Below are 22,983 nucleotides of genomic sequence, written 5' to 3'. Positions count from 1 at the left end.
AGTTGTTCACAGAGTGCGGTGAGTTGCTGGAACAGGCAACCTGGTCTAGAACCAAATCCGGAGGTTGGTGGTCATGTGTGTGGCAGGGGGGCTGGGAATTCATGATCCTTGGAGTCCCTTCCAACCCAGGCCATTCTATGATTCTACAATCATAGCTTTAGATAGGACACGTGTGATGCTTTCAAACAAGCCTCTGCACTGGTAGCTTCTGTAAGGTATGTAAGCTTGAGATGATGTTGTGTTTTTTGTTGTGTGTTATTAAACTGTATTCTGGAAGTTATCTTCTGCAGTTTTTATTCTGAAAAATGTGAAATGTTCATTGTTAAAAGATTTTAAGCCAGTCGCAGATGGTGATAATTTAACTTAGTCACACACACGACTCAGTTAACAGCAGGAGTATACAGTTACCCTGAGTGTCATAAAAATAGAGACACTTAGCATATTGCCGTGTTTATTTCCAGGCAAGAACTTTGTTAATTTAATGTTGAAGTTGCAGATTTGGTTGACATATTCTTTATAAAAATTACACGATGTTGTCATTAAAGCCATTCGAAAGCTGAAATGACCACTGAAAGTCATGTGTATGTAGTAATGTGTGCCAATACATGAAATACATTTTAGAGGTTGAGTGAAGGCTTTAAAACTTAACCTGTGATACACTACTATAGACTTTCAAAAGTTAATATTTGTCCACTATTTTACTTAATATTTCAAGGATAGATTTTTGTATTGCTTACAAGATTTCTTACACTGAGCCTACCTATGTGATCTTTGCCCTAATGCAGAAGTTTCTTCTTAGTTGTTACTCCCTTTGTCTAATTTCTACAGGAATTCTAAGAGCCATATATTGGATGGGCAGCAGCTGTAAAGCTGCTTTGAAGTTATATTACTTGTTGTTGTGTATATTGCCATGGCACCTCAGTTTTAGAGGTATTTATTTAAAAAGAAACTCATTTTGTTCGGTTAGAACTTCAAACATCCCTTGACATGTTGTACAAGGAAAATAATAGCTCGCTTTCTTTGGACATGTAGCTTTTCTGCTGCAGCATTCACTGAGGCATGGGAGATCAATGGAAAAGATCTGGTAATGAAGGGCTGAGGGGAATCCCAGAAAGGAATATGTAGACAGTGAGCTTGGTGTTAGCCAAATTCAGCCTGCAAAAAAAGGCTGTTTGATAAAGAGAGGGGGAAGTCAGAAAGAGCGTTCAGAGATGATTCAGTGCTGTGAAGTATCAAGACTTATAAGACAATTAATGTAGACAGTTGTTCTCGAGTGTTGAGTGGATGGAGCAATAGTTCTGATGTGAGTGGCAGTGTTGACTCCTTGAGGGCAGAGCTGTGACCATTTCCTAACTTCTTACAAAGAATGTTTTTTTCTTACAAAACTAAGACAGTTTCTACAGTACTTCTTGTTGAGCTATGCAAATCCTGCTCCGCACTTGGTAGCCAGTAACTAGTTCAGTGGACTGTGAATTAGAGACAGTAATTTTGATGTGGTTGATAGCATGACTGATCATAGCAAAGCTTCACTGACTTAAATACAATGCATCCTGACCACCTCTACAAAGAATTATGTTATAAATGTAGGCATTAGGGACAAAATCAAGATTTAGTATTGTGTAGCTTGGGACAGTAACTCAGCAAAGCTTCTAAGGAAGACGCTTACTTCTGAGACTTCCTTATTTGCAAAACAGTTTATGTGCTGCAGGTTTTGTGGAAGTTGTTTCATTTGAATTTGTGTGCGCATCCTTTATCGAATTAAATTTAATTTCTAATTTATAGAAAGCTAACAAGTGGGAACTGGAAGGGATACTGAAGGGGAAATGGGAGAGAAGAGCTCTGAAAAAGGACTGAAATGAAAAAGCAATGATCAGTGAAGTTCCAAAGACTACACGAGTGTCAAAATTGTTAAGAGAAGAGAAGAATTGAAATTGGGAGGGAGGGGAAGTGGAGGTGCATAAGGTTGTGGAGGAGAAGTATGGATAAATGAAGAAAAGACACGAGAAGAAAGATGACGGATGCATACTGAGGCAGCTGGGGGATGCTCTGTCATTGATGATCTTCCAGGAGTAGCTTGGTGATGTAATTAAATACATATTAATGAGTGTAATATAGCAAGCTAGGCATTTTGTGTATGGGCTGTTGGAATGGCCTGACGTGTATTTTTTTTATCCGCTATGTCCTGTTACTCCTCTTCCTTGAGCTCTTCACTGAGTAGTTAATCAAATAAAATCATGCCTGTTGAAGGCATGAATAAATTAGGAGTAAAATACACTGTGCACCCAGGCCTCGTATGCTGTGGGTTTTTTTTTCTCCACCAGTAAGAATATACTCTGCCTAAAAACAGTGTTTTGGAATAATGAGATGGAAGGATAATGTATAATTAGTAAATATTGGGGAAAAACACAATGGAAAAAGATAAATTTTGAAAAGCAAAAATAAGCCATGCAGAGTAAGTGCAGTAGTTTGTGAACAGATAAAAGGAAAGTAGAACGTTTGGTAGTCTGGATTTTCCTCTGATGTTCAAATTAGGACTTGTTTTTACCTTTAAGGTAAAGGAAGAAAGGTTTCAATTATGTCAATTTTTGGTATCGTTTTTCTTACAATATCAAAATTTCTTAGCATGTTAATCACAATTATAGCAGAAATCATTTTGATGTGCATCTATCTTTCTGTTGTTACAGTACTGGATACCAGTGTATTTACTATTCACCTGAAAACACAGCTAAGGCAAAAGAAGTTCTCAGCAACATCAATCATCTACAGCCTCTCATATCAAGCCATGCAGACCTTCTGCTGAATTCTGCAAGCCAGCATTCTCCAGACAGCTTGAAGAACTCGTTAAAGATGCTTTCAGAAAAAGTAAGATTCAAATCTTTGCTGCAGTGGAAAACGAAATAACCAACACAGTAACTGCTGGGACTTCTTTCCAGCATAAGTTGCCTTTCATAGCATTTAAAATAAGCTTCAAAATGTTGCCATCAACAAACAAACAAACAAAAAAAAAACCAGTATTTTGCCTTTCTGCAGATACTCATGTAGAAAACTAATGGAGCTTGTAAGAGTTGGCATTATTTGAAAGTATAATTGATGTAATTTCATGTGTCTTTGTTAGCCTCTTGTGGTCACGTAATAGGGTTTATCAAAAATAGGTTATTGTAGATAATTTTGTGGGATGATAAACTGTAATATTATTTATTTTTCTGCGATACTTCAACTGCCAGCGGGAGGTAGTTCAAGCTAGTGCACGAAGGTGAAAATAATATCATGACCAGAAATGATGCAGTCTGGAAGAAAAAGTTGGAACTAGAAGGTCTCAGTTTTAGTTGTCCTTCTCCTATTATTTTCTTCTGTAGCTGTAGGCACTTCCTCATTTTAGGTTTTTAGCTCTAAATTAAAGAAGATAATATTTTCCTCCTGTCTCACAGAGAGATTTTGGAGATTAGCTGAAGTCTGCAAAGTACTTTTAAGCATATGTTTCTCTACAAAAAACGTTAAGTGCTATAGCTATAACCAGTGGGGTTTTGAGATTTTCCTGTTGCTTCATGGGCCCTACCTTCTGTAATGTGATCTCAACGTGACTTAATAGCACGATCAATAATCATTTCAATGTATCTTCAGCTACTGGGAAGTGACAACCCCTGTGGTCTGTTGAGCCGTTGTCCCAGCAGCACGTTGTTCAGTGTGAGAGTTTCAAAGCTCCATACTGAGCTCAGCCGCATCCTGTGACGGCTTTGCACTGGAGCCGCAGGGGTGACAAATGTCGCTCTTGGTTATCGATGTGTAAATCCACAGTAACTTTAGGAAAAGAGGAGTTGCTGCAAATGTGGGGGTATATAGGAAAGGAGAACTTGGCTTGAAAATAAAAGGGAGGAATTTCATTTTGTAGTACCCTTTGTGTACTTTTTACATGTAAGAAAGAAGTTTTCTGTTACTTAAATTGATACCAATTTTGAAGTTAAGCAACTGTTTGAAGAAGCTGGGAGAAGATATTTGTCCAGTAATTACATTTCTCAAATTTATTAAAAAGTGTGTCATTTTCAACTCAAGGCAGTATTAAGCTTCATATAAAGACTGGCTGTTTCCAAACATTAGGTAGCAGTAAAACTTGAGTTACAGCCAAGTATTTTATTAGAAACGGAAGGACTGGCCGTGTGCATTGGAAGTGAAAATAATTTCACCACTTATTTTATTGACCTTATTTTCTAATATTTCTATCAAGGTTTTACTTCTCCGTATATGATTTGCAATTCACTGTACGGTTTTTTCTAAGACTAATCTTTTATCAGCACTTTCTGCTAATTGATTTAAAAAGCCATTAGCTGTTGACAAGTGTATCAGCATTTGCAGCTTGCAGAAGGTTTGATACATTCATTTTCCAGCTATGCCTATCTTTATTTACAGAAATAGTCTGTAGTCAAGTATCTAAAGGAACTTGAAAGTTTGCATTTCTTTCTATATACTTGTTTTGCGGCTTCAATGAAATTCTATAAATAGTGTTGTTCTGCAAATTTGGCTGTATTTAACTTTAAGAAAACGTAGCTAAATGGTGATAGCTGCTAAACCAAAGGAATCATTCAATGGAATTTAATTATGGTAGAATTTTAGTTTCTATATGAAAAAAACAGAGATTCACTTCCATACCAACTTTTCTAAAACACATTCTTCCCTATAAAATATTTACATCTAAATTGAATTACTTAAACTTTTCAGAGAGTTACCTAATACGTATGACAGTCATAGTAGGCATTCCTGACTTAAAATTGCCCAATGCTTACAACTTTATGAAACAGAAAGCTTTTTTTGTTTGAGTTTTCCATTCCTGATGCAGAAACCTGATACGATCTCAAAGAGACTGGAAGGGGAAGGAGAGATGCAAGACATCAGCAAAACCGTGGCATTGTCATTTCTAATGACAGAGAAGTAGTTTGGGCTATTTTGACAGGAACTGTAGAATAGCCAGAAAAAGTAGCTCCCCCGTTACGGTGTGAGAGAAGACAATTCTGCAGTTAGAATTATATCTCATCTTTATAGAAGATTGATACGGTTTGGTAGCGATAGTGCTTAGACTGTGTTCTCTAAGTGTGTACCATTTGGAGGCTGGAAGTACAAAAAACCAAAATTGCCTTATAGTTAATTTCGAGACTACAATGAGGCAGTCCTGAAGGTCTACAAATAAGAAAATTGTCTGTATTTAAGTAGCCTTTCCCTCAGGTACTAAATTAGTGAAGAGGTAAAATGGGTCTGATAAAATTGCCTGAGAGTTAAATAGTATTGATCGTGCCTAATCACAGAAGAATCTCAAATTAAGTCCAGAAGTCCTGATGCTAACTTAAAAAATCATGACTTCGTGTTTCTTAGGTTATTATTTCAAAACCTTTTGAGTTTTAGTTGCAGTGAATTTTCATGCGTTCTCTGTTCGCCCATTAGGGATCAAATGCTGAGAGACCTGTGACAGTTGATTCTAGACAAGAGAAGTATTTTCCATACTAGTTGACACAAGTCAACTCTGGAGATGTAGCATGTTGTAATAATTACATCTACAATCCTATCTTAATTTTTAAAACCTTTTTATGATGGTGTCTCCAAAAGTCTTTTGCTTTGTGATACAGCAGAATTAGTGAAATGCGAAATGCTAACTTATATTCACATCCCTGAATTAATCTGTCTCAGATATCACACTACATATTGTAAATTGATGGTAACTTGAGAATGACTTAGAGAATAACAGTTAGGTGGTTTATGCTGTTATACAGAAACAGAGGCCGGAGATGCTGAAGACCATATGCAAAAAGGATGAATGTTATCATTTTTACTTTTTTGTTGTTGTTGTTGTGACAGAAGGAAATAATGCTGGGAGACGGGAAGTTTTTAAAATAAGACCAACTTCAAGCTGTTACAGTCAAAAAGGAGAACTTCAAAATGTTAGACTGTCAATAAGTAACATCTTATTGTTACAATAATAACAATTATATAATTTAATAATTATGTAATGTTGTTATAATTATATAATAAGTAACATCTTATTGTTATAGTTGTATTGAGTCTGGAAAAAGTACTTCAGGGGTTCCTTCCTTTCTTCAGAAGTCTGGACTGATACCTATAGGTATCACAACTTGTACTTGGCAACACTGCTTTTGCAGGTACTTGAATTTCAACAGTGCAGAGCGGAGTGTTTTTTATATAAGGAGATCTCAGCCCAAGGAGGTTGTGGATGCCCCATCCCTGGAGGCATTCAAGGCCAGGCTGAATGTGGCTTTGGGCAGCCTGGTCTGGTGGTTGGTGACCCTGCAGGGGGGCTGAAACTCAGTGATGGTTGTGGTCCTTTTCAACCCAGGCCATTCTGTGATTCTATGATTTGTTAATCAGATTTTGTCTGACACCTATAAATGATTGGAAAGTAGTTGGATACTTTTAGAGCTGGTGTTGTTGCTGCAGGAAAAATTTGAAGCTTAAATAAAGCAGGATTGTATAAAAAGGTGGTAATTTCTAATACAGTTGCTTTACTGTTGTGTTATTTAAGTCTTAAAGCGATAAGAATGTGGTGTCATAGAAACTCTTGAATTGTTCCTTATTTTTTGCTGTTTTTTTGCTTTCTGTTCCTTGGACTGACTGGAAGCACAGACATCCCTATCTAAGAATAATTCACTGTTGTAATTGCTTTAATGCTCTGTTAAATTATTTGTCCTAACCTTGTATTCATTTTTGTTTTCATTATCTCTAGACGGAGTTGTTTGTGCATGCATTTAAGGATCAGCTGGTCAGAAGTGCCCTTTTAGCACTATATACAGCCCGACCTGGCTGTGTCCTCAAGAAACCAGCTGTGCCTAGAAACTGTGCAGAAGAGGGGGATGACCTGAAGCATCAGGATCATGCATCTCAGGTTAAAAGACAGGACTCTATACCCCATCATTCTGAGTATGATGAGGAAGAGTGGGTAAGTAGCTGGAATATTTTTGGTTGGTATTGGATCCCAAAACCTGAAAACAAGCATAAACAAATGGAAGCCCTAGTAAGTTTGTCACGCTTGGTTGGGGAAGTAATTCAAAAGTATTAAACAATATTTTTCAAATATATTTTGAGTTACTGGAATTTAAAAATGATATACTTCCCTAAAACTAACTTAAATAAGTTTCCTAACTGCAGTGTGCTTCAGTGCAACAGCTTAGAGGAGCAAGTAATAGAGAGGATGATTAATGTCTTATTGTATAAACAGAAGAATAAGCGTTATTTACTTTTACTTGAGTTCTTTTTCTTGATTAGACACGTTTAAGAAGGTTGAAAAGGCATGCACTGATATCGGGATTTTTTTTGGCCAGGACTGAACATAAATAGTTTCAACGTGTATGAATTAAGTCTTAGCAAAACAGAGAGGTTTTCCCATTGACTTAGTTCCTAGAAGATAGCTGAGATTGCGTAAAACAAACCAAACACGGGGTTTAGATTTTAGCTTTCTTGTTATGTCTTTCAAAGATGTATATTATTTGTGGCTGAGGCTTTGTAAATTAAATAATTTGGTAGGTGTGTTCACAAAAGATCTGCTACTTTGTTACATATACCCCCAACTCCAGTTATTTTTATTCGGTTCAGGTTCATACTGTATTCAGTTCATCACTGTATTCTCATTGAATATAAAGGATTCAGACATAGTAATCTATGTTGTAAATAATTAATAACTGTGAGCTATAGTACCTACACCGGAATGGTAACTTACATCCATACCATAAATAAGAGAAAAAGAATGTGGCTTGAAGAGAAAAGACAATTATCTCTCTGCCCATTCATTAGGAAGACATGAGAATTAAACAATAAATAACCAACTCATTCTTTTTGTTTCTGTGCTGACTTTAAAACCTTGAATTCATTTTTCATGGTTTCTTTCCTGCAACCTGGCTACTAGAACTGTCTCCGTTGATTTGAAATTGAAACCAAAATGTCTGATCGCAGCTGACAAGGCATTCGGTAAAATAAATGTCACAATACATTTGACAAAAGGGAGAATGGAATTTTTGGTGCAAATTGTATTTTAATGTACTAATTCTGTTGTTGCAGAGAAGATAGCTGAACTATATTTTATTGATTTTTTTAATTGATATTTTTCTGCCAGATATTTGCACCCAATTACTAAATCACAGAAACACATTAGTTTACAGCATTGGGATTTTTTTGTCTTGCTGAATTAGTAAAATTACTTTCTTGATTAAATGTAAGTACATCCCTAGATATTGTCTGAGTTAATAAACTGGGTCTGAGTCAATACCAGACATTATAAATCTTAAAGAAGTGTTGTCTTTTTCCTGGATTTGAAGATTAGGTGTTAGGCTTCCATTGATATTTTTTTCTTTATTAAAATGCAGGTATTAATAATGTGAGTTTTAATGATCAAGCTGACACTGTGTTGGAAATAGAAGAATACATATAAAATTTGAAAAAAAAACTTAATCTACTCTGAAAGCCAGCTATAAAAGAAGAAAATTATTTTTATGCAGGGTACTATATTCTCCTTTGTTGCTTTGTTGTTCTCTCCACTATTACCAAGGAGTTGTTTTTCTAACTTAGATTTCTATTTTGCAGTTGTCCAAAATCTAAATGTCCAACAACTCTTTGCACTTACTCCTTTCCATCTTCTTTCAAAGTGTGCATTATCCCGTAAACATCACAAAAGTGAATTCAAAGCGCAATACTAAAACAGCTTGTGAAGATCTCCTCCTTCTTAGGCATCCAAATTTATCTTAAGGAATAGTTCCCCATTTCTTAACTGCTCACAGTGCCCTTTAATTGTGAGTGGTGTTTCCCAGATAACCTTTCTCTTCTCTGTAGCAGTGCTGTGCTGTATCTCTGCTTTGATATCAAGTACAGATATTGATCCCAGTGTAGCTGACAGCAGTATGGATTGAGCTGTTTATATTGGTGCGCTGTATGTAGGCAGTAATACAGCGGTGCTGTTGAAGGAAAAATATTTAACTTGAGAGCATTAGATTGCCTCTGGATACTCTCCTCTTCTCTTGCCAGCTGCTTCTAGTATCCTAGAACCTGGGAGGGAACTGTGCATGTTGTCATGCATTATACAAGAAAAGGGAGGCACATTGCCCCTTGGAGCTGTTTCTGCTCCACATTTCTGACAGACTACCTAATGTGACCATAAAATATCATTTCCAGTAAATTATTTACAAATATTGGCATGGTATTCAGATATTGTTCTGAAGTACTGACCCATGTATACTTTCTATTCCAAAGCACTGTCATATTACAACAGGATTTTAATCGTGAACGTTAGTTAAAATACTCGCTTTATCTATGAGCACACCTCTGAAGGGCTTCAATATAATATACGGATACGAACCCAAGTTGCATCTCAAAAACAGAGTCTCCATAGCGCTGAGTGATGAAGTTGCTGTGTCAAAACTTTGCTCAAGTAAAGTGTGCGACAGTAGTGTTGTATGTGAAAGGGCACATCTCAGTGTCAACATGCCATGGATTTATCCCAGTCTGCTTTGTCCTGGCACAGTCAAGCCTTGTTGCACGTTTTTTCTGTCATTAGTTTGACTTACGAGTTTAAAGAGGCAGAAAGGAATGAGCCAGAAATCCTATTTCTCTTGGTTGTTGACAACACTGGAATAAACACCCAGTTAGCTCTGTGTCAACTGATGGGAAAACTGCTGTCAGGGAAGAAGCATCCTGTTGAAGAACCTAGGGTCTCAGCACTTCGATGTATGAAGAAATAGCAATTATTTTCTTCCCCATCCTTCACGCAGAAGGCTTATAAGACAGAGTGTGTTTTGTGTTTTAATCTGACACACGCTGCAGAATGATAATTAGTGACACATTTTATAGGCAAGCGGAAAATAAATTGCTTAAGAACATGCCAGGTGACTGGAAGGTGTGCTAGGCTAAAGGAAGGCACGTGAAAGGCGAGGGAGAAGAAGGCAAGTGAAATTTGTGTGTCATCTCTTATGTAAAAGAGCAAAGAGTCACTTGATTTTCATTGATTGGAGAGAACAATTTTACTCAAGATGTGCTCTTTACAATGAGGCCGTATTTGATGTAGACAGTATAATGTCACCACAAATGATAGACACATCTACTTCTGCATATGTTTATGTCTGCATGTAGTGATAACTTTGAATCGTAAGAACCTCGTATCTGGAGAGAAAGAGCTCTGGGACAACAAGCTTTTGCTCTGTTTCACTTGCTGTCATGTAAAATGGCCAGATGTGTGATAATAAAAATGAGCTTTCTGTCAACAGATGTTTATGAAACTTCTAAACCCTCAGGGAATGTTTGTGTGAATATTCTGTAGACATCATCTTAATGCTAGGTTAAAAGTTGGTTTACATGGAGAAGTGTTCCTTCCTAAATGAACTAAAGCACTTATTTGTGTTAAGAACTTAGCACTGTTTGTGTTAGGATTGAACTGCCCCAGCAGAGGAAGGAAAGGGAAATTATGTTCCTGCAGCTGTGCGGAATGATTTGAGCTCATATACCTTAGCAACTTCAGTGATTATGAAGACTGATGCTTTCTGCCACTCTCCAGTAAAACCTGTAGTTCTTTTGAGCTTGGATTTTTACTGTTTGCAACATTTCATTACACATCATCTGTTTTCCCAAAACTAATGCTTATGGGGGCTGGAAAACAATCATTTCATCCATACTGTGAAAATTTTTCAGGAATATTTTAGCAACATGCATGAGAATTAAATTCTCATTAAATTCTACCTGTCCTCTATTTTTGACTTTTAATTGCATCTGTGCATGTGAATTTCAGGAACATATTTAGGAGTATATTTCATGTGTACAAGCGCAAGTATTTCCACTTGCTGCATTGTACTCATTTCTCAAAAATGTTTTTGTGGGTTAAATACAGTTTATTGCCAGTTGTACATCAGCTCACTCGCTCTTGCAGCAGCCCTATAAATTCCTTCTGATTCTGAGTTTTCCTCTGAGTTCTGAGCTGGAGAGCCATGATCTGTGTTGCCATGTGTTTCCAGCAAGTAGATGCTTCTCTACCTGTAGATTTGCATCGTGTCCCTCAAGGCAGAATGCCCATTTGTCACAGGGTGTGTGTGCCCTCAAGTGGAGGGAATGTAGAAAGGTGAGATCCCTCTGCTGGTGTCGGAGACTGGCCTAAGAGTTGTGACATGCAATTGGAAGTAAATCTTAAATAAGTTTGCCTTAGTTGTAGTTCTTTCTTTGCACTCACACAACTTTCAAGTGCTACCACATAAATGGAACTGTGATATTTCTTTGAGTTTTCAGTTGCTTTCCCTGCTATTCTCTCACGTTGTCTTTTTGCACATCCGTTTTTGTCTTAAAGCCTGATGTGTATCTTAAACTTCTGGTTATTGTAAAGAAGAAAAGAGTATTGATTGTATCTTTACGTTCTTAACCATCAAGCAAGCTGATTGCTCTGTATCAGCATAAGAATGACTGTGCATATATGTGTGTTGTTTCAGGTTTGGTTGTTAGTTTTTTTCCTTTTTTTTTTTTTTTTTTTTTTAACTCTTTGACTATTAGTCTTGTGTGCAGCTTCATTTTTTGTATGGCTTGGTTGCATTCTTTTTTCTTATTCTACCCTATTAATCTATGTGCGAGAGCTTTGAATTCTGCACCACCCAGCACATGATGGGACCCTGCCTGTATCTATTCTATAGTAATTCTTTCTCTCCTTCCACATTCTCTCTCCTTTTCTGCTTGTACGGATTTTCTTCTGCAGCACTATTATTTATGGATTTCTCATATTTATTATAAACTCAGTGTACGACTCATGATTGCAGCCTTTGTGAGAGGTGCAGGACAAAACTGAAATTACCTCAGATGATACCTCAAATGTGTCATGACAGCAAATTGTTAGTTATTCTTTTAATTTTACATCTGTATTAACAAACTACACCAAGTGATAAAACAGAAGATATGTTTAATTACTAAAAAGAGGTTGTTAAGTACCCTGGTGAAATATCTTGTTGCCCACAGGATTTGATTTGTCAAGGTCTTACGTGTCTATACTCTTAGTGTATAAAGTCAAACAGATAATCTGCTCAGTTCCTTGTGATTGAACCTGAAATAAATAACTTCGCATGCATTTTCATATAGAATTTGAACTGTATTTCTTTTAACATTAAAAAAAAAAAAAGCAACGTGATTACAGTTGTCATTCAGTCCATGTAACAGGCTTAAACTGCCTGTAGAATGAGTAAAATGGTAATATGCTAACACCTAATTTTTGTGTAAATTGTCTCCATTTTAATGTTTCGATAAGAAGTTGGTTTTGTCTCGTTATCCTTCTTCAGTAATGTGCAGCGATTATATTATGCTCTTTTCAGGACAGGGTGTGGGCCAATGTGGGGAAGAGTTTAAACTGTGTTATTGCCATGGTGGACAAACTGCTTGAAAAAGACAACAGCGGCAAGGTTAAAGATGGTGAAATTGACCCCTCAGCAGCAGATTGCAAGCATGCAGGCAGTAAGCAACCTTTTGCTATGATTTTTTTTTGTTTCTGTTTTCTTCTCTATTTCTATTTTTTTTAAAAAATTGTTGACTAGTGTAAAGACAAATGGAAAAAGCCACAGAAAAATGAGATAAAGGAGCCAATAGCATCTTTGAGATTGCTGACAGAAAAGATTTGCCTAGTCATAGCTTTCAATGGTGGTAGTCTGGTTTATTCAATTGCAGATAAAAGCTTTTATCAACAGAAGTAGCTTTTTTCAAAGAAGCTTCCTACGTTTTTCAGACCTTTAAATAAGAATATACAACGGTCTTAATGGCAAGGTAGATCTAATTGTCAACTTGAAACAATCTTTAGAAAATGAACTCGTCCATACTGATTTTGCTTAAAAGGATGAAATTCATTTTTCTTGTGCCTAGCTCTTCTCCTGGTGTTAACTGATTTTTCTACTATTAGTTGAAACTCAGGATGCCAATTAACTCTGTTTTGCAGTTAAAGCTGTAGTATACTCGCATAGATTTCCTGTTACTTACAGTATGTTTGTACTGAGAGTCACATGTGCTGTTTTTTTCTGTACTCCAATGGTTAAAAGTATTTTTCACTAGGGAACAAAATTAGAGATTGATATTTTTATTATTTTAATCCAGTCTTGAAAAATTATGATTTAGGATTATATTCATGTTTTTATTCCTTCTGTTCATACAAGCAAAAACACTTAGCAAGTGAATATTTACTAGTTCACTAGCAAGTGAATGTTTACTAGTTTTCCTTCACTATTTTTGACTTAATGAAAATCTGTTTTTCAGTATAAGGCATGAAATGTACTTAACTAGCACCAGTGCAATTTCACTACAGTTGTAAAAACAGTATTGCTAGCTTTGATTCAGGCTCACACCCTACACAGGCAAATTAAATATTCATTGGAATTTTTAGCTTACAAAATAAAAAACCCTTACATTTCCTTTTAAGTATTATAATAATTCGTCAAATAGAATGAGGAATACCTCTTGGTAAGCAATAATGATGATTGTAATGGTTAGAAAATCATACTGCGCTTTGTTCAACTAAGAAGTTGTCTTCTGGAGATGACCTAGGCTTATGGTACTGCGATAAATTTCTCTTATAAACGTATCTCACATTTCAGGGTCTTCTCTATGCCTCTTGAATTAGTACCAGTGCCCTTAAATGACAGTGGAGTCGGTGCATCTGTTGAGTTGCGTGGAGTGTTTTGCAACACTTGAACATGTGCACCCTGTGGCAGATTTGTGGGGGGACTTTTTCTTGCTTCATGAAAGCATAATTTTGTTTTATTACTCTCTGCATCTCATTCCAGTTTGATGTGAAGAATCACCTACAGATGATGGAGATACTGTGTTTGGGGTTAAAATTAAATTAAACCTTAACTCTCCTCACTTTATATTTGAAGACTAGTTGCAGCAGTTCATAACTTTCTCTTATATATATAGAGTGTACTTTTTATAAAACATTATAATTTTATACTACATTCAATTCACAAGCAACATGCACGTGAGTAGTTTGCAATATCATGTGCATATGTATTATACCATAATATGAACATAACCAGGTTGAGTAATGCCTGAATGTATGGCACAGATAGATCTTAGAATCTGAAAATGCTTCAGTCCTGGAGCTGATACTATGAAAATTTGTGCTGCTGTTTGTAAGAAAAATGGGAAATACACAGAACTTGATCAAATTTTTGAAAAATGCACCTTAAATTATGGGATAAAATGTTTCCTTATGTTCCTTAGTGAACCTGCCTGTTACAATACAGAGTTTTGTATAGCGTCTGACAAACAACAAAGAAGAGTGCTAAGAATACAACACGCGTTCATTTGAGACAGTAGAAAAAGTTCTGAGGGTAATGTGATATTTTTGAGCAATAACATATTCCTGTAACTACAAATGTTATCTTTAAACGTACTTGAAGCTTCTGAAGATAGGTTTGTATTTGCAGTCTCAATATTGACATTGAATGATCTTATTCTTCTTTTTCCCAACATGGCTGTATTTGTAGTATGGAATCTTTTTAATCAGAAATGCTTGTGGCACCATTTTCTTGTAGTTAGCTTTCAGTGTGAGTTATACCTTTCTTAGCCTGCCTTTTCATGCAGTCTGACTTTTGAGTTGACTCTTAAGACTGAATTTGAGTTATCACTTCCCAAGGTAACATGCTGTGATTTCATCACTTGCAGGATTATGATTTCTCTGCGGGGTAAATAAGGAAGAGTAGATGGGTTTTAAGGGAACGTTTTACCTTTTTTAACTCAAGACTGTTTTTCTTTGGAGAATTACTTGACAGCATTGAATTCTCTTCATTTTTGTCTTAACATTTTTCATCAGAGTCAGAATGTGAAAGCATGTTCTGGAGAATTGGAGATGCCAGTAAAATGCATTAGTTTATTCTTAGGTTTATTCTTAGATGTCTGTGTTTATCTGTGGTGGTACGAGCTGCTCTTTGTACTCCTCCATCTGAACTATCAAATCCAACTTCTCTTCCACTGGCTCTTTGTGAGTACTTCCTAATCTGCCACATACAAAATTAACCAAGTTATCTCAAAGAATTTAAACTGGCATTGTGATTGCACCTGGATTTTGCTTGCGGTGAAATATGAAGTCAAAAACTAAGCTGCTGGGCAGATTAATTGGTCAAGGGTAACTTTCAGTGTAAGTTATGATGAGTAGCTGGGGAATGGTGCCATATTTCATGACTCAAAGGAAGGAAAACATCTGTTCGTAGCCACATTGCTACAGACTGTGTATGTTAATTTATTTTTCGAATAATCTGATACCTGATGAGGACTTAAAGTCTAGATTAAATCCTTCTGTCTTTCAGTGCCCCAGGGAATTGCATTTTTGCATCCATCCAAATGCAATTGCCAATAGAAATGTGAAATAAAATGGTGTGATTTTGTTTGCATCTTCAGAACAGTTTTTACTTAAAGCGATCATTTAATTGGGCAGATGAAAAATTATCCCCTAGTCTGTTCCTTGATTAACAAGTGCTATTTATTTTGAGAAAACGAAGAGCAATACTGAAAAACTTACTCTTCCATTACTTTTCCTCAAATTTTTTTCTTGTTTTCTCTAAGTCTTCGCATCAGCTCTTTTTCCAAAATGTAATGTATTACTTCTGTTTTTCCATTTGCGTTTCCAGCTAATCTCTGTCTTCTTTCTCTTTTTGGTAGGTTCATTAGCTGAGTTGTATGTAGCCCAGAACATGAGACAGCCACTACAGCAGTATTTGCTATTGGTAATTAAGCTGTTGACAGAAGCTCAAAAATAAATAAGGCAAACATAGACTGATTAAGCAAACTATTTTCTTAAACAAGATGTCAGAATATTTCTTGTGTAACACTTCTAGAGAAATGTTTGTACATTATTTCTGTATTTTCAGTCTCTTAGATTAGTTTTAACTTCGTTGTTGCCATCACCTTCTTCTCTTGTTTTCAATGAGACCAAAGTTTCGGGGACACAAATGTGTATATATATGGTTAGTGGGTTTCAGCCTTTGCTCTTAATCCTTCTGATAGTGCAGAAAATCTCAGGTGATTGGAATGGAGTGATAAATCTCCAAGATCTTAAAATTCAGCACCAGAACTACGTGATCGACTCCTGTTACGTTGGCTGCAGAAATACCTGGAAGACTCAGATTTCTGACATTCCACTGAGAAGTGAGAAATATTGCAGAGTTACAAGGATAAAACCTCATCCCTTTTCAAAGAGCTGAGTTCTGATCCTTGAATTAAATAACTGCAAGAGCTAAGAGGAAAACAAAGAAATAGTGAGCATGGTGCAGTCCTGAAGGAGTAAATTCAGACCATTGGCCTTAATTACTGCATTCTGCAGTAATTTGCACCAGCTGTTTTTGAGGAGATTGTTTCAGTTCTGGGTTGGTTGATTTGTTTTGCTGGCCTTTTTTTTTTTTTTTTTTTTTTTTGAGCCATTAGATTTAGACTAGCATGTTCAATTTGTGATGTCAATAAATTTACATTATATGACCTGTTACTTCAATCCCATCATGGGCTTTCTTTATATTCGTATATATATTTATTAAGGGAATGATTACCTACAATAAATGCTTAAGTTTTCAGTAGCTGCTGTTAACTGTATAACCAAAAGTTTCCAGGGTTCTCTGTTCCTTTAAAAGCCTGATGTTGTGCATTCTTCTGCTTTAATTCCATTTTTAGTTTGTAACTTCATACCATTTAAATTTTGAGGTGAATTAAAGCCATCGAAGATATCCACAGATTTTTTTAAGTGATGCAGACTGGAATGATAGAATTGGCTTTTTTCCTCTGTTGCCAGGGTAAAACAAGATAGAAGTGCTATTGCACAGCCTTAGGCTCTTCCTATTTGATCATCAGCACATTTCAATGAACAGTTCAGTGGGCTTGATTTTGAAAAGAGCAGGAGCACGCTTTTGTGCCAAACTTGATCAAATTCACATGCAGCTTGAATATTAACATGTAGAATGACAAGCTGAGAGCTGAGCAGGCCATTTGCCTGTGCAAGCAAGTTGAGAGAATGAGTCTGAAAAATCCTATCCTATACTGAACTTCCACAACTCTTTGTTAGCGATGAAGGAAAGTACTACACTTGTACTGTCTTACTCTTGTTTTAATCTTATGTTAACTGTATAGTGATTATGTTTTCTTCCAGTTTCATCCTTCTGTTTTCCATTTTACACCTTGTTTTAGTTTTCTATCCAAAGGCTAACTAGCATGATTTTTGAGATTTCTAAATTGAGTTTTCTTGTCTCATCACTAGGCTTTGACACCTTCGTTTAGATGCTAAATATTTCAAACAGGACAGGCTGCCCTTGTCATGTTAGCAACATGACAGTCATCCTGTAGTCTACTTCTAGTCTATCTTTTCGATCCTAATGTCCTTTCTGAAATGTTTATTCATTGAGTTAATCCTTCAGTCTTTCTGAAAGGCTTCTTGTTCCTTTATTGAGGATGAATATCTTGCAAATTCAATTTTAGATAAATTTTGATATCTGAAAGTCAGTGTTTTGTGTAAGTGCTTGCATGTGTTAGGAACATAAACAATAATTTTTACAGTTCCTTTCCCTATATGATTCTGCAAAGCTATTGTCAGTCTCTGCAGGATCAGAGGTCCTGAGCTGTGGTTATCCTCCTGGCATCTCCTTTCAGCAACAGCTCATGCTGAGCTGATTGCAGGTTTTCCCATGGAGGGTGAGTTGCGAGACATCTTGATCATGTCCCAAGCTCTTTTAGGTATGGAAAATTTGTCTTGTAACGGAGCAGAACCTTCAGACACAAGTCGCATTGTGCAAAGGTAAATCAGGACAATCTAAACATGAATTTAGATCAGTACGTTTTTACATGTACTTTCTCTCACAAATTTTATTAGTATTCCATGCTATCCTTTGCATGTAAGTACTACGTTTTCCAAAGTCTATGAAATTTATATAGGCCTCAAAATACACTGCTTTTTGTTGTTTTTATTTTTAAATGAATGTGCTTCTCAATTTCAAGGAGCAACTTCAAAGCTGCAGTATTTGCTGTATTTCTCATACACAGACTTGTGCATTGTTAATGAACAACCTTATTTTATATTCTCAGTGGAATATTTGCAACTGAATGTCCAGTGTAAGATCAGATATATGGAGATTGTAACACAGACCAATGATTGAGCATCTGTGAATGTTTCTCTACAGTTCTTCCTTCAAATAACTTGTTTTATGACGCACTTTTTTTTAATCTTAGAACACTAATCTTACTTAAAAATAAAAGGGCAAACCTGAAAATCTATCTGTCTATTCATAAACATTCTGTTCTCAAGTAGCTGTGTAATCCCTTTTTTGATTTGCGAAGTAGCTTCACCTTCTGGGGGACTGGACATCTTACTAAAGGTAAACAGAAGTTTTCTTTGTAAGCTAGGAGCTAACTAATTGCTTTAAGTCATTTTATTACATGCAGGTATTGTATTTTCGTCTTCCCAGTTATCAAGTACAAATCTATTCTATACTCTAAAATAAAATAATTTCTCATTTATTTAACCATTCAGGTAAGGCTTCCTACGAACTTAGGATTTTTATTGTTTTCTACAAAGCAAAGTGCATATAAAAGTAAAGCTTTCTGTAGAGTAATACTATGTCACTGTTTTCTTTTGGTAGGATCTATTTTTAATATAGTTACCTTGACTGTCATTCAATGAAGAAAATGGTCTTGAGTACTCCAAATCTTTCAATTTCTTCTTAGTGCAAGAGGAACTGACAAATTCTGACATTACATGTGCTAGTAATACGATAAAATATTTCCAATTTTTACAAGAATTACTTTCCAAACGGTCTTACAAAAATACTGAAGAAATGTTTGTGAAGCTACCTAGCACGAGGATCATGACAAATAATTCGGAAAATCACAGGAACAGTAAAGTTATCAGTTGTTCACTGGCATCCTGGAAGGCTGTATGAAGTAGAATCCACTTGAAGTTGTTCTCAGTCCAGTATTATTCCACATTTTCATTACTGTCTTGGCTTATGAAACATAGATGTGTCTCATAAAATTTGCAGACGATTAAAGCTGGGAGATGCTTTAAGCACCATGGGAGTAGGACTAGAATGGATGTTGACGAAATGGAGCGCTGAAATACTAGAATGCAGTTCACTGAGGACAAGTACAAAGTTATGTTCCTGAAGAAGCAGAAATGCACTGCGTGGAGTGTCAGATTAAGGGGCAACTTGGTGGAATAAGATGTACATGTTACTCGACTTCTATGGTTGGTGTGTGACCCGCTCTTCTGTGAAGGAGAGTTGGTGAATCTCCTTAGTCCTTTCCCCATAAACTAAGTTGCAGAAGTGTGCACGTAAAATTCATCTAGGTCTGCAAATTCATCTTGTTCTTTCTTGCCCTGGTGTCAGTGTACATGGATTTGTCTGTGCAACTCTGCTTTGGGGCAGATTGGCTCTACCTTCAGGTCTGCTTTTCTATGCTTAAGTGGTCATGCTTTTACAGCTTAGGTTGTGCTGCTCTTTGTAAGAAAAATGGGAATACCCAGAGATTTCATCAAGTTATTTGCTGAAGTGAGAAGCAGACTAGAAATTCTATTTTTATCTGCACTCATGCCCTGCACACTGATTTAGTGCACGTTGTGTTTTAGTCTCGTTCTGCTTTTCATGGCATTTATTTATAGATTAATTTAATAAATCAGTCTAATTTAAGACTAGAAAGAATAATTTAGGTGGTCTGATCGACCTAGCCTGACTTGAAGTTTTCTGCTGTATTTATAAATTTGAGTATGTCTCACAGCAGCCTCCAGCCTTTGATTCTTTTGCTTTTATTCCCTAGAATACAGATCCCCTTTAGTACTCTTCATTTTTTCTTCATAAAGTACAGAAATCAAATTACTGCTTCATCTTTTTTATAGGTTTATGAAGATTAAACCTTAAATCTTGGTAGCTCTCCTCTGCAAGCTCTCATAGTTTTGAAAATGCGTAAACCAGATGCTGGCATGTGTTGTTACCAATATTTTTGTATAAAATCAGCTCCTTGCTGCAGGATGGAACTGGAGATGCTTATGTTCTGTGTGGTTCATGATGGCTATAACTTGATAACTTCTCTTTTCCAGGGAACAGCTCTTCAGTCTTTATTTCTTCCACTGAGATATGTATGCCTCTTAAAACACAGTTTGTCTCATCACATAGGCACTGTTCTCAAAGCAATCCAAGTTACTTTCTCTGGCCACTCTTTCTAAATTCCTCTTCGTTCCTTCCTGCGGCTTCATTTTTTGTGGCTCCTCCTAGCTTTCAAAGTTCTCTCTGTTGTCTTGGCTACAGTTTTATCCATTTCTGTGTTTTTCTACAGCATGGCCAAATTAACTTTGCAGCAGGCAGCTATGTGGTGGTGTTTAAAGAACTTAGCGCTAATGAGGCTCTTGCTGACTCAATTCAGATTCCGTTACCAGAAAAAATATGCAGTTATCTTATACGTAATTACAGTTGAAATAGAACAAATTTTGATTATCATTGATTCTTAATTACACTACAGGTTAAATGACTTAGTGATGAACAGAATTAGGTCAGTTACAGTCCCTGTTTTTATATGGATTTTTCTCAAGCATAGGTTTTTTTCTTTTGAAACTACAACAATGAAAGCAAGAGAGGCACATTCTGAAAGAGACCATTTTTTTTCTTTATTATTTGCTCATTGTAGAGGGGTGAACAAAACCGTAGGGAAGTACAGTGCAGGTCTGCTTTTATTAAATCTTGACAAACGCAGGAGTAGCTTAAGTAATTGGGCAACTTTGAGTAAGCTATTCTATTTTTCCTCCATTCCTCATTATCACTTTCTATCATTTCTAATATGTTCAGAAGTCCCATTTTTTTCATATGTTTCAACGGCCTATTTTTTCCTGATATTCCTAACGTTCATTTTAACTGAGCAAAACATTTTATAGAGTTGTTTGAAATCTCTCTGTTCAGAGTGGCTAAAAAAAATAATGAGTTCAATATCTCTATTTAAAGGGAATACAGACAGAAACTAAAAAGAAAAATGAATGTGACTTGAAGGTTACTATCTTTCCAGCCTATACATTAAATAGGTAATATCCTTCCCAGGTAACTATTTGTTCTTCTGTTTTGCCTTCCAGCACCCATTCTTTCTTCAATATGTGCTCTTTCTGAGTTTGTTTTGTTGTTTTTTTTTGTTTTCTTTTTTGACTGCATTTCATTTACTTAGATCTGAGTTGTCAGTGCTAGATAGAAGATGAGATTCTCCATCATATTCATGTCACACTAAATGAGTTTTCACTCTTACCCCAAAATGCTCTGTGTGCAACACTTCAGTGCAGGCTTTTCAGAGAAATTCAGTTTGTTAGAAAAAATATCCCTCATCTCAGTGGTAAGCTAGAGTCGTTTCTCTTGTTTTTGCAGACCCGCAATGGTTAGAATAGAGCTGTAGTGTTACCAGAAGTCTAAAACGTTCTATTGCAGCTCACTCTCCAATCTGAAAACAAACTTTTTTTCTACTACTTGCCTGTTTTGGAACTAATGATCTGTCTTGTTCTAGGTGACTGGTATGAGCAGCTTTATCCCCTGGTGATTACGCTGAAGGATTGCATGGGAGAGGTGGTCACTAGGGCAAAGCAGTCCATGGCGTTTGTTCTGCTCCAGGAGCTTGCCTGTGGTTTGCCACAATGTTTGATGCTGACCCTAAGGAGAGACATTGTCTTTAGTCAAGCAGTAGGTTGTCTTATACGTCACTTATCCTCCACTGTGGTGACTATTTTTGATGTTGTTAGTGTTGCTGTAATTGAACATACTATGCCTGCATATGTGTTGGTTTGTTGATTTTTTTTTTTTTTCCTCCAAGTTAAACACAACTTTTTCATGTATTTTTCCATTACATCCACGTAAATATTTTATAATGTGTTAGAAAAAACAATAGTAAATGGAAATCCATACTAACTGAATCACTGAGTCACAGAAATCGGTCTGCTATAAACTGAAATATCTTGCATAATCTATCACCTTTGCACAAAGAAAGATCTATAAAGCTATTGACACAGTCTTCCCAGATTACGTATGCCAGTATCCTTACCTGCAAGGATCTCAAGTCTAGCCTGAATGTTCCTTGCTGCTGTTCGAGCAGCAGCCAGAAATTTTTCCCTGGTCACCTTGGAAATGAATTGTAGATCATTTGTTTTCAGTTTGAATCAGTATTTCGTGTGTCTGAAGACTGTCAGCATGTCTCTCCTCAGACTAGTCTTCTCATGGTAAATAGGTGAAGTTCTTTCAATCCTCTCCTGTAGATGGTGCCGTCCAGATAGCTTGCCTCTAAATGAGTTGTCTAATTTCTCCTTCAAGATACTGTGTGTTTTTCCTAACACAGTTAAGGAGATAGGGTGTGATGAGCAAGGAGATGTTTGCATTAGGTGCCAACCTGCATCAAAATCTATTCTAATTCACATCCCTATGTGTTTATATTCTGTTATGGAAGGTTCTGTTCTCATTTATGCCAGAATAAATAATATAAACTCCAAAAAAAAAGAAGTTTTTCCAATATTAAGTAAGAGAATATTTTACTTGTTTTTATACCACAAAGTGGCTCACCGATAAACTAATATGAAGTAATGTATGTAGTCGCTAAGTAGAAATACCTAAGTTATTTTCTGAAGTATCTAAATATTACTGATGTGATTTCACATTTCTTATTGTCTTCATAGCTTGCTGGATTAGTCTGTGGGTTTATAATCAAGCTGCACACAGGTTTACATGATCAAGGATTTTTACAACAGCTTCATACTGTTGGATTACTTGTGCAATATGAAGGACTCCTAAGCACATATAGTAAGTAGAGTTCTTGGACAGAATTCCTTATGCATGCAGACCAGATGTTTACCCAGGAGTTTCTGATTTTAATCTTGGTTCTTTTTCCAGAAATTTGGTTTATTTAATCAAGAAATATTACCTTGAGGAGAACATAGGCTTCTATATCATGGCACAATTGAAGCCATTGATACATTGTTGTCAATGTAATATATCATAAATT

General features: G+C 36.2%; 1 protein-coding gene across 10 annotated transcripts in view; it reads left to right on the top strand.

The window, feature by feature from the left end:
- Nucleotides 1-22,983, top strand: part of INPP4B (inositol polyphosphate-4-phosphatase type II B) — a 271,956-nt gene that overhangs the window by 199,278 nt on the left and 49,695 nt on the right. For all 10 annotated transcript variants that reach the window (XM_048941067.1, XM_048941064.1, XM_048941065.1 and 7 more), the window contains 5 exons: nucleotides 2,685-2,862; nucleotides 6,725-6,937; nucleotides 12,321-12,459; nucleotides 21,502-21,674; nucleotides 22,658-22,781. In XM_048941067.1, coding sequence (XP_048797024.1) covers nucleotides 2,685-2,862; nucleotides 6,725-6,937; nucleotides 12,321-12,459; nucleotides 21,502-21,674; nucleotides 22,658-22,781 — 827 coding nt within the window. The remainder of the gene's footprint in view (nucleotides 1-2,684; nucleotides 2,863-6,724; nucleotides 6,938-12,320; nucleotides 12,460-21,501; nucleotides 21,675-22,657; nucleotides 22,782-22,983) is intronic.

Source organism: Lagopus muta, chromosome 4 (assembly GCF_023343835.1).
Source record: "Lagopus muta isolate bLagMut1 chromosome 4, bLagMut1 primary, whole genome shotgun sequence".
Lineage (NCBI taxonomy): Eukaryota > Metazoa > Chordata > Aves > Galliformes > Phasianidae > Lagopus > Lagopus muta.
This window is presented reverse-complemented; position numbering and strand designations above follow the sequence as displayed.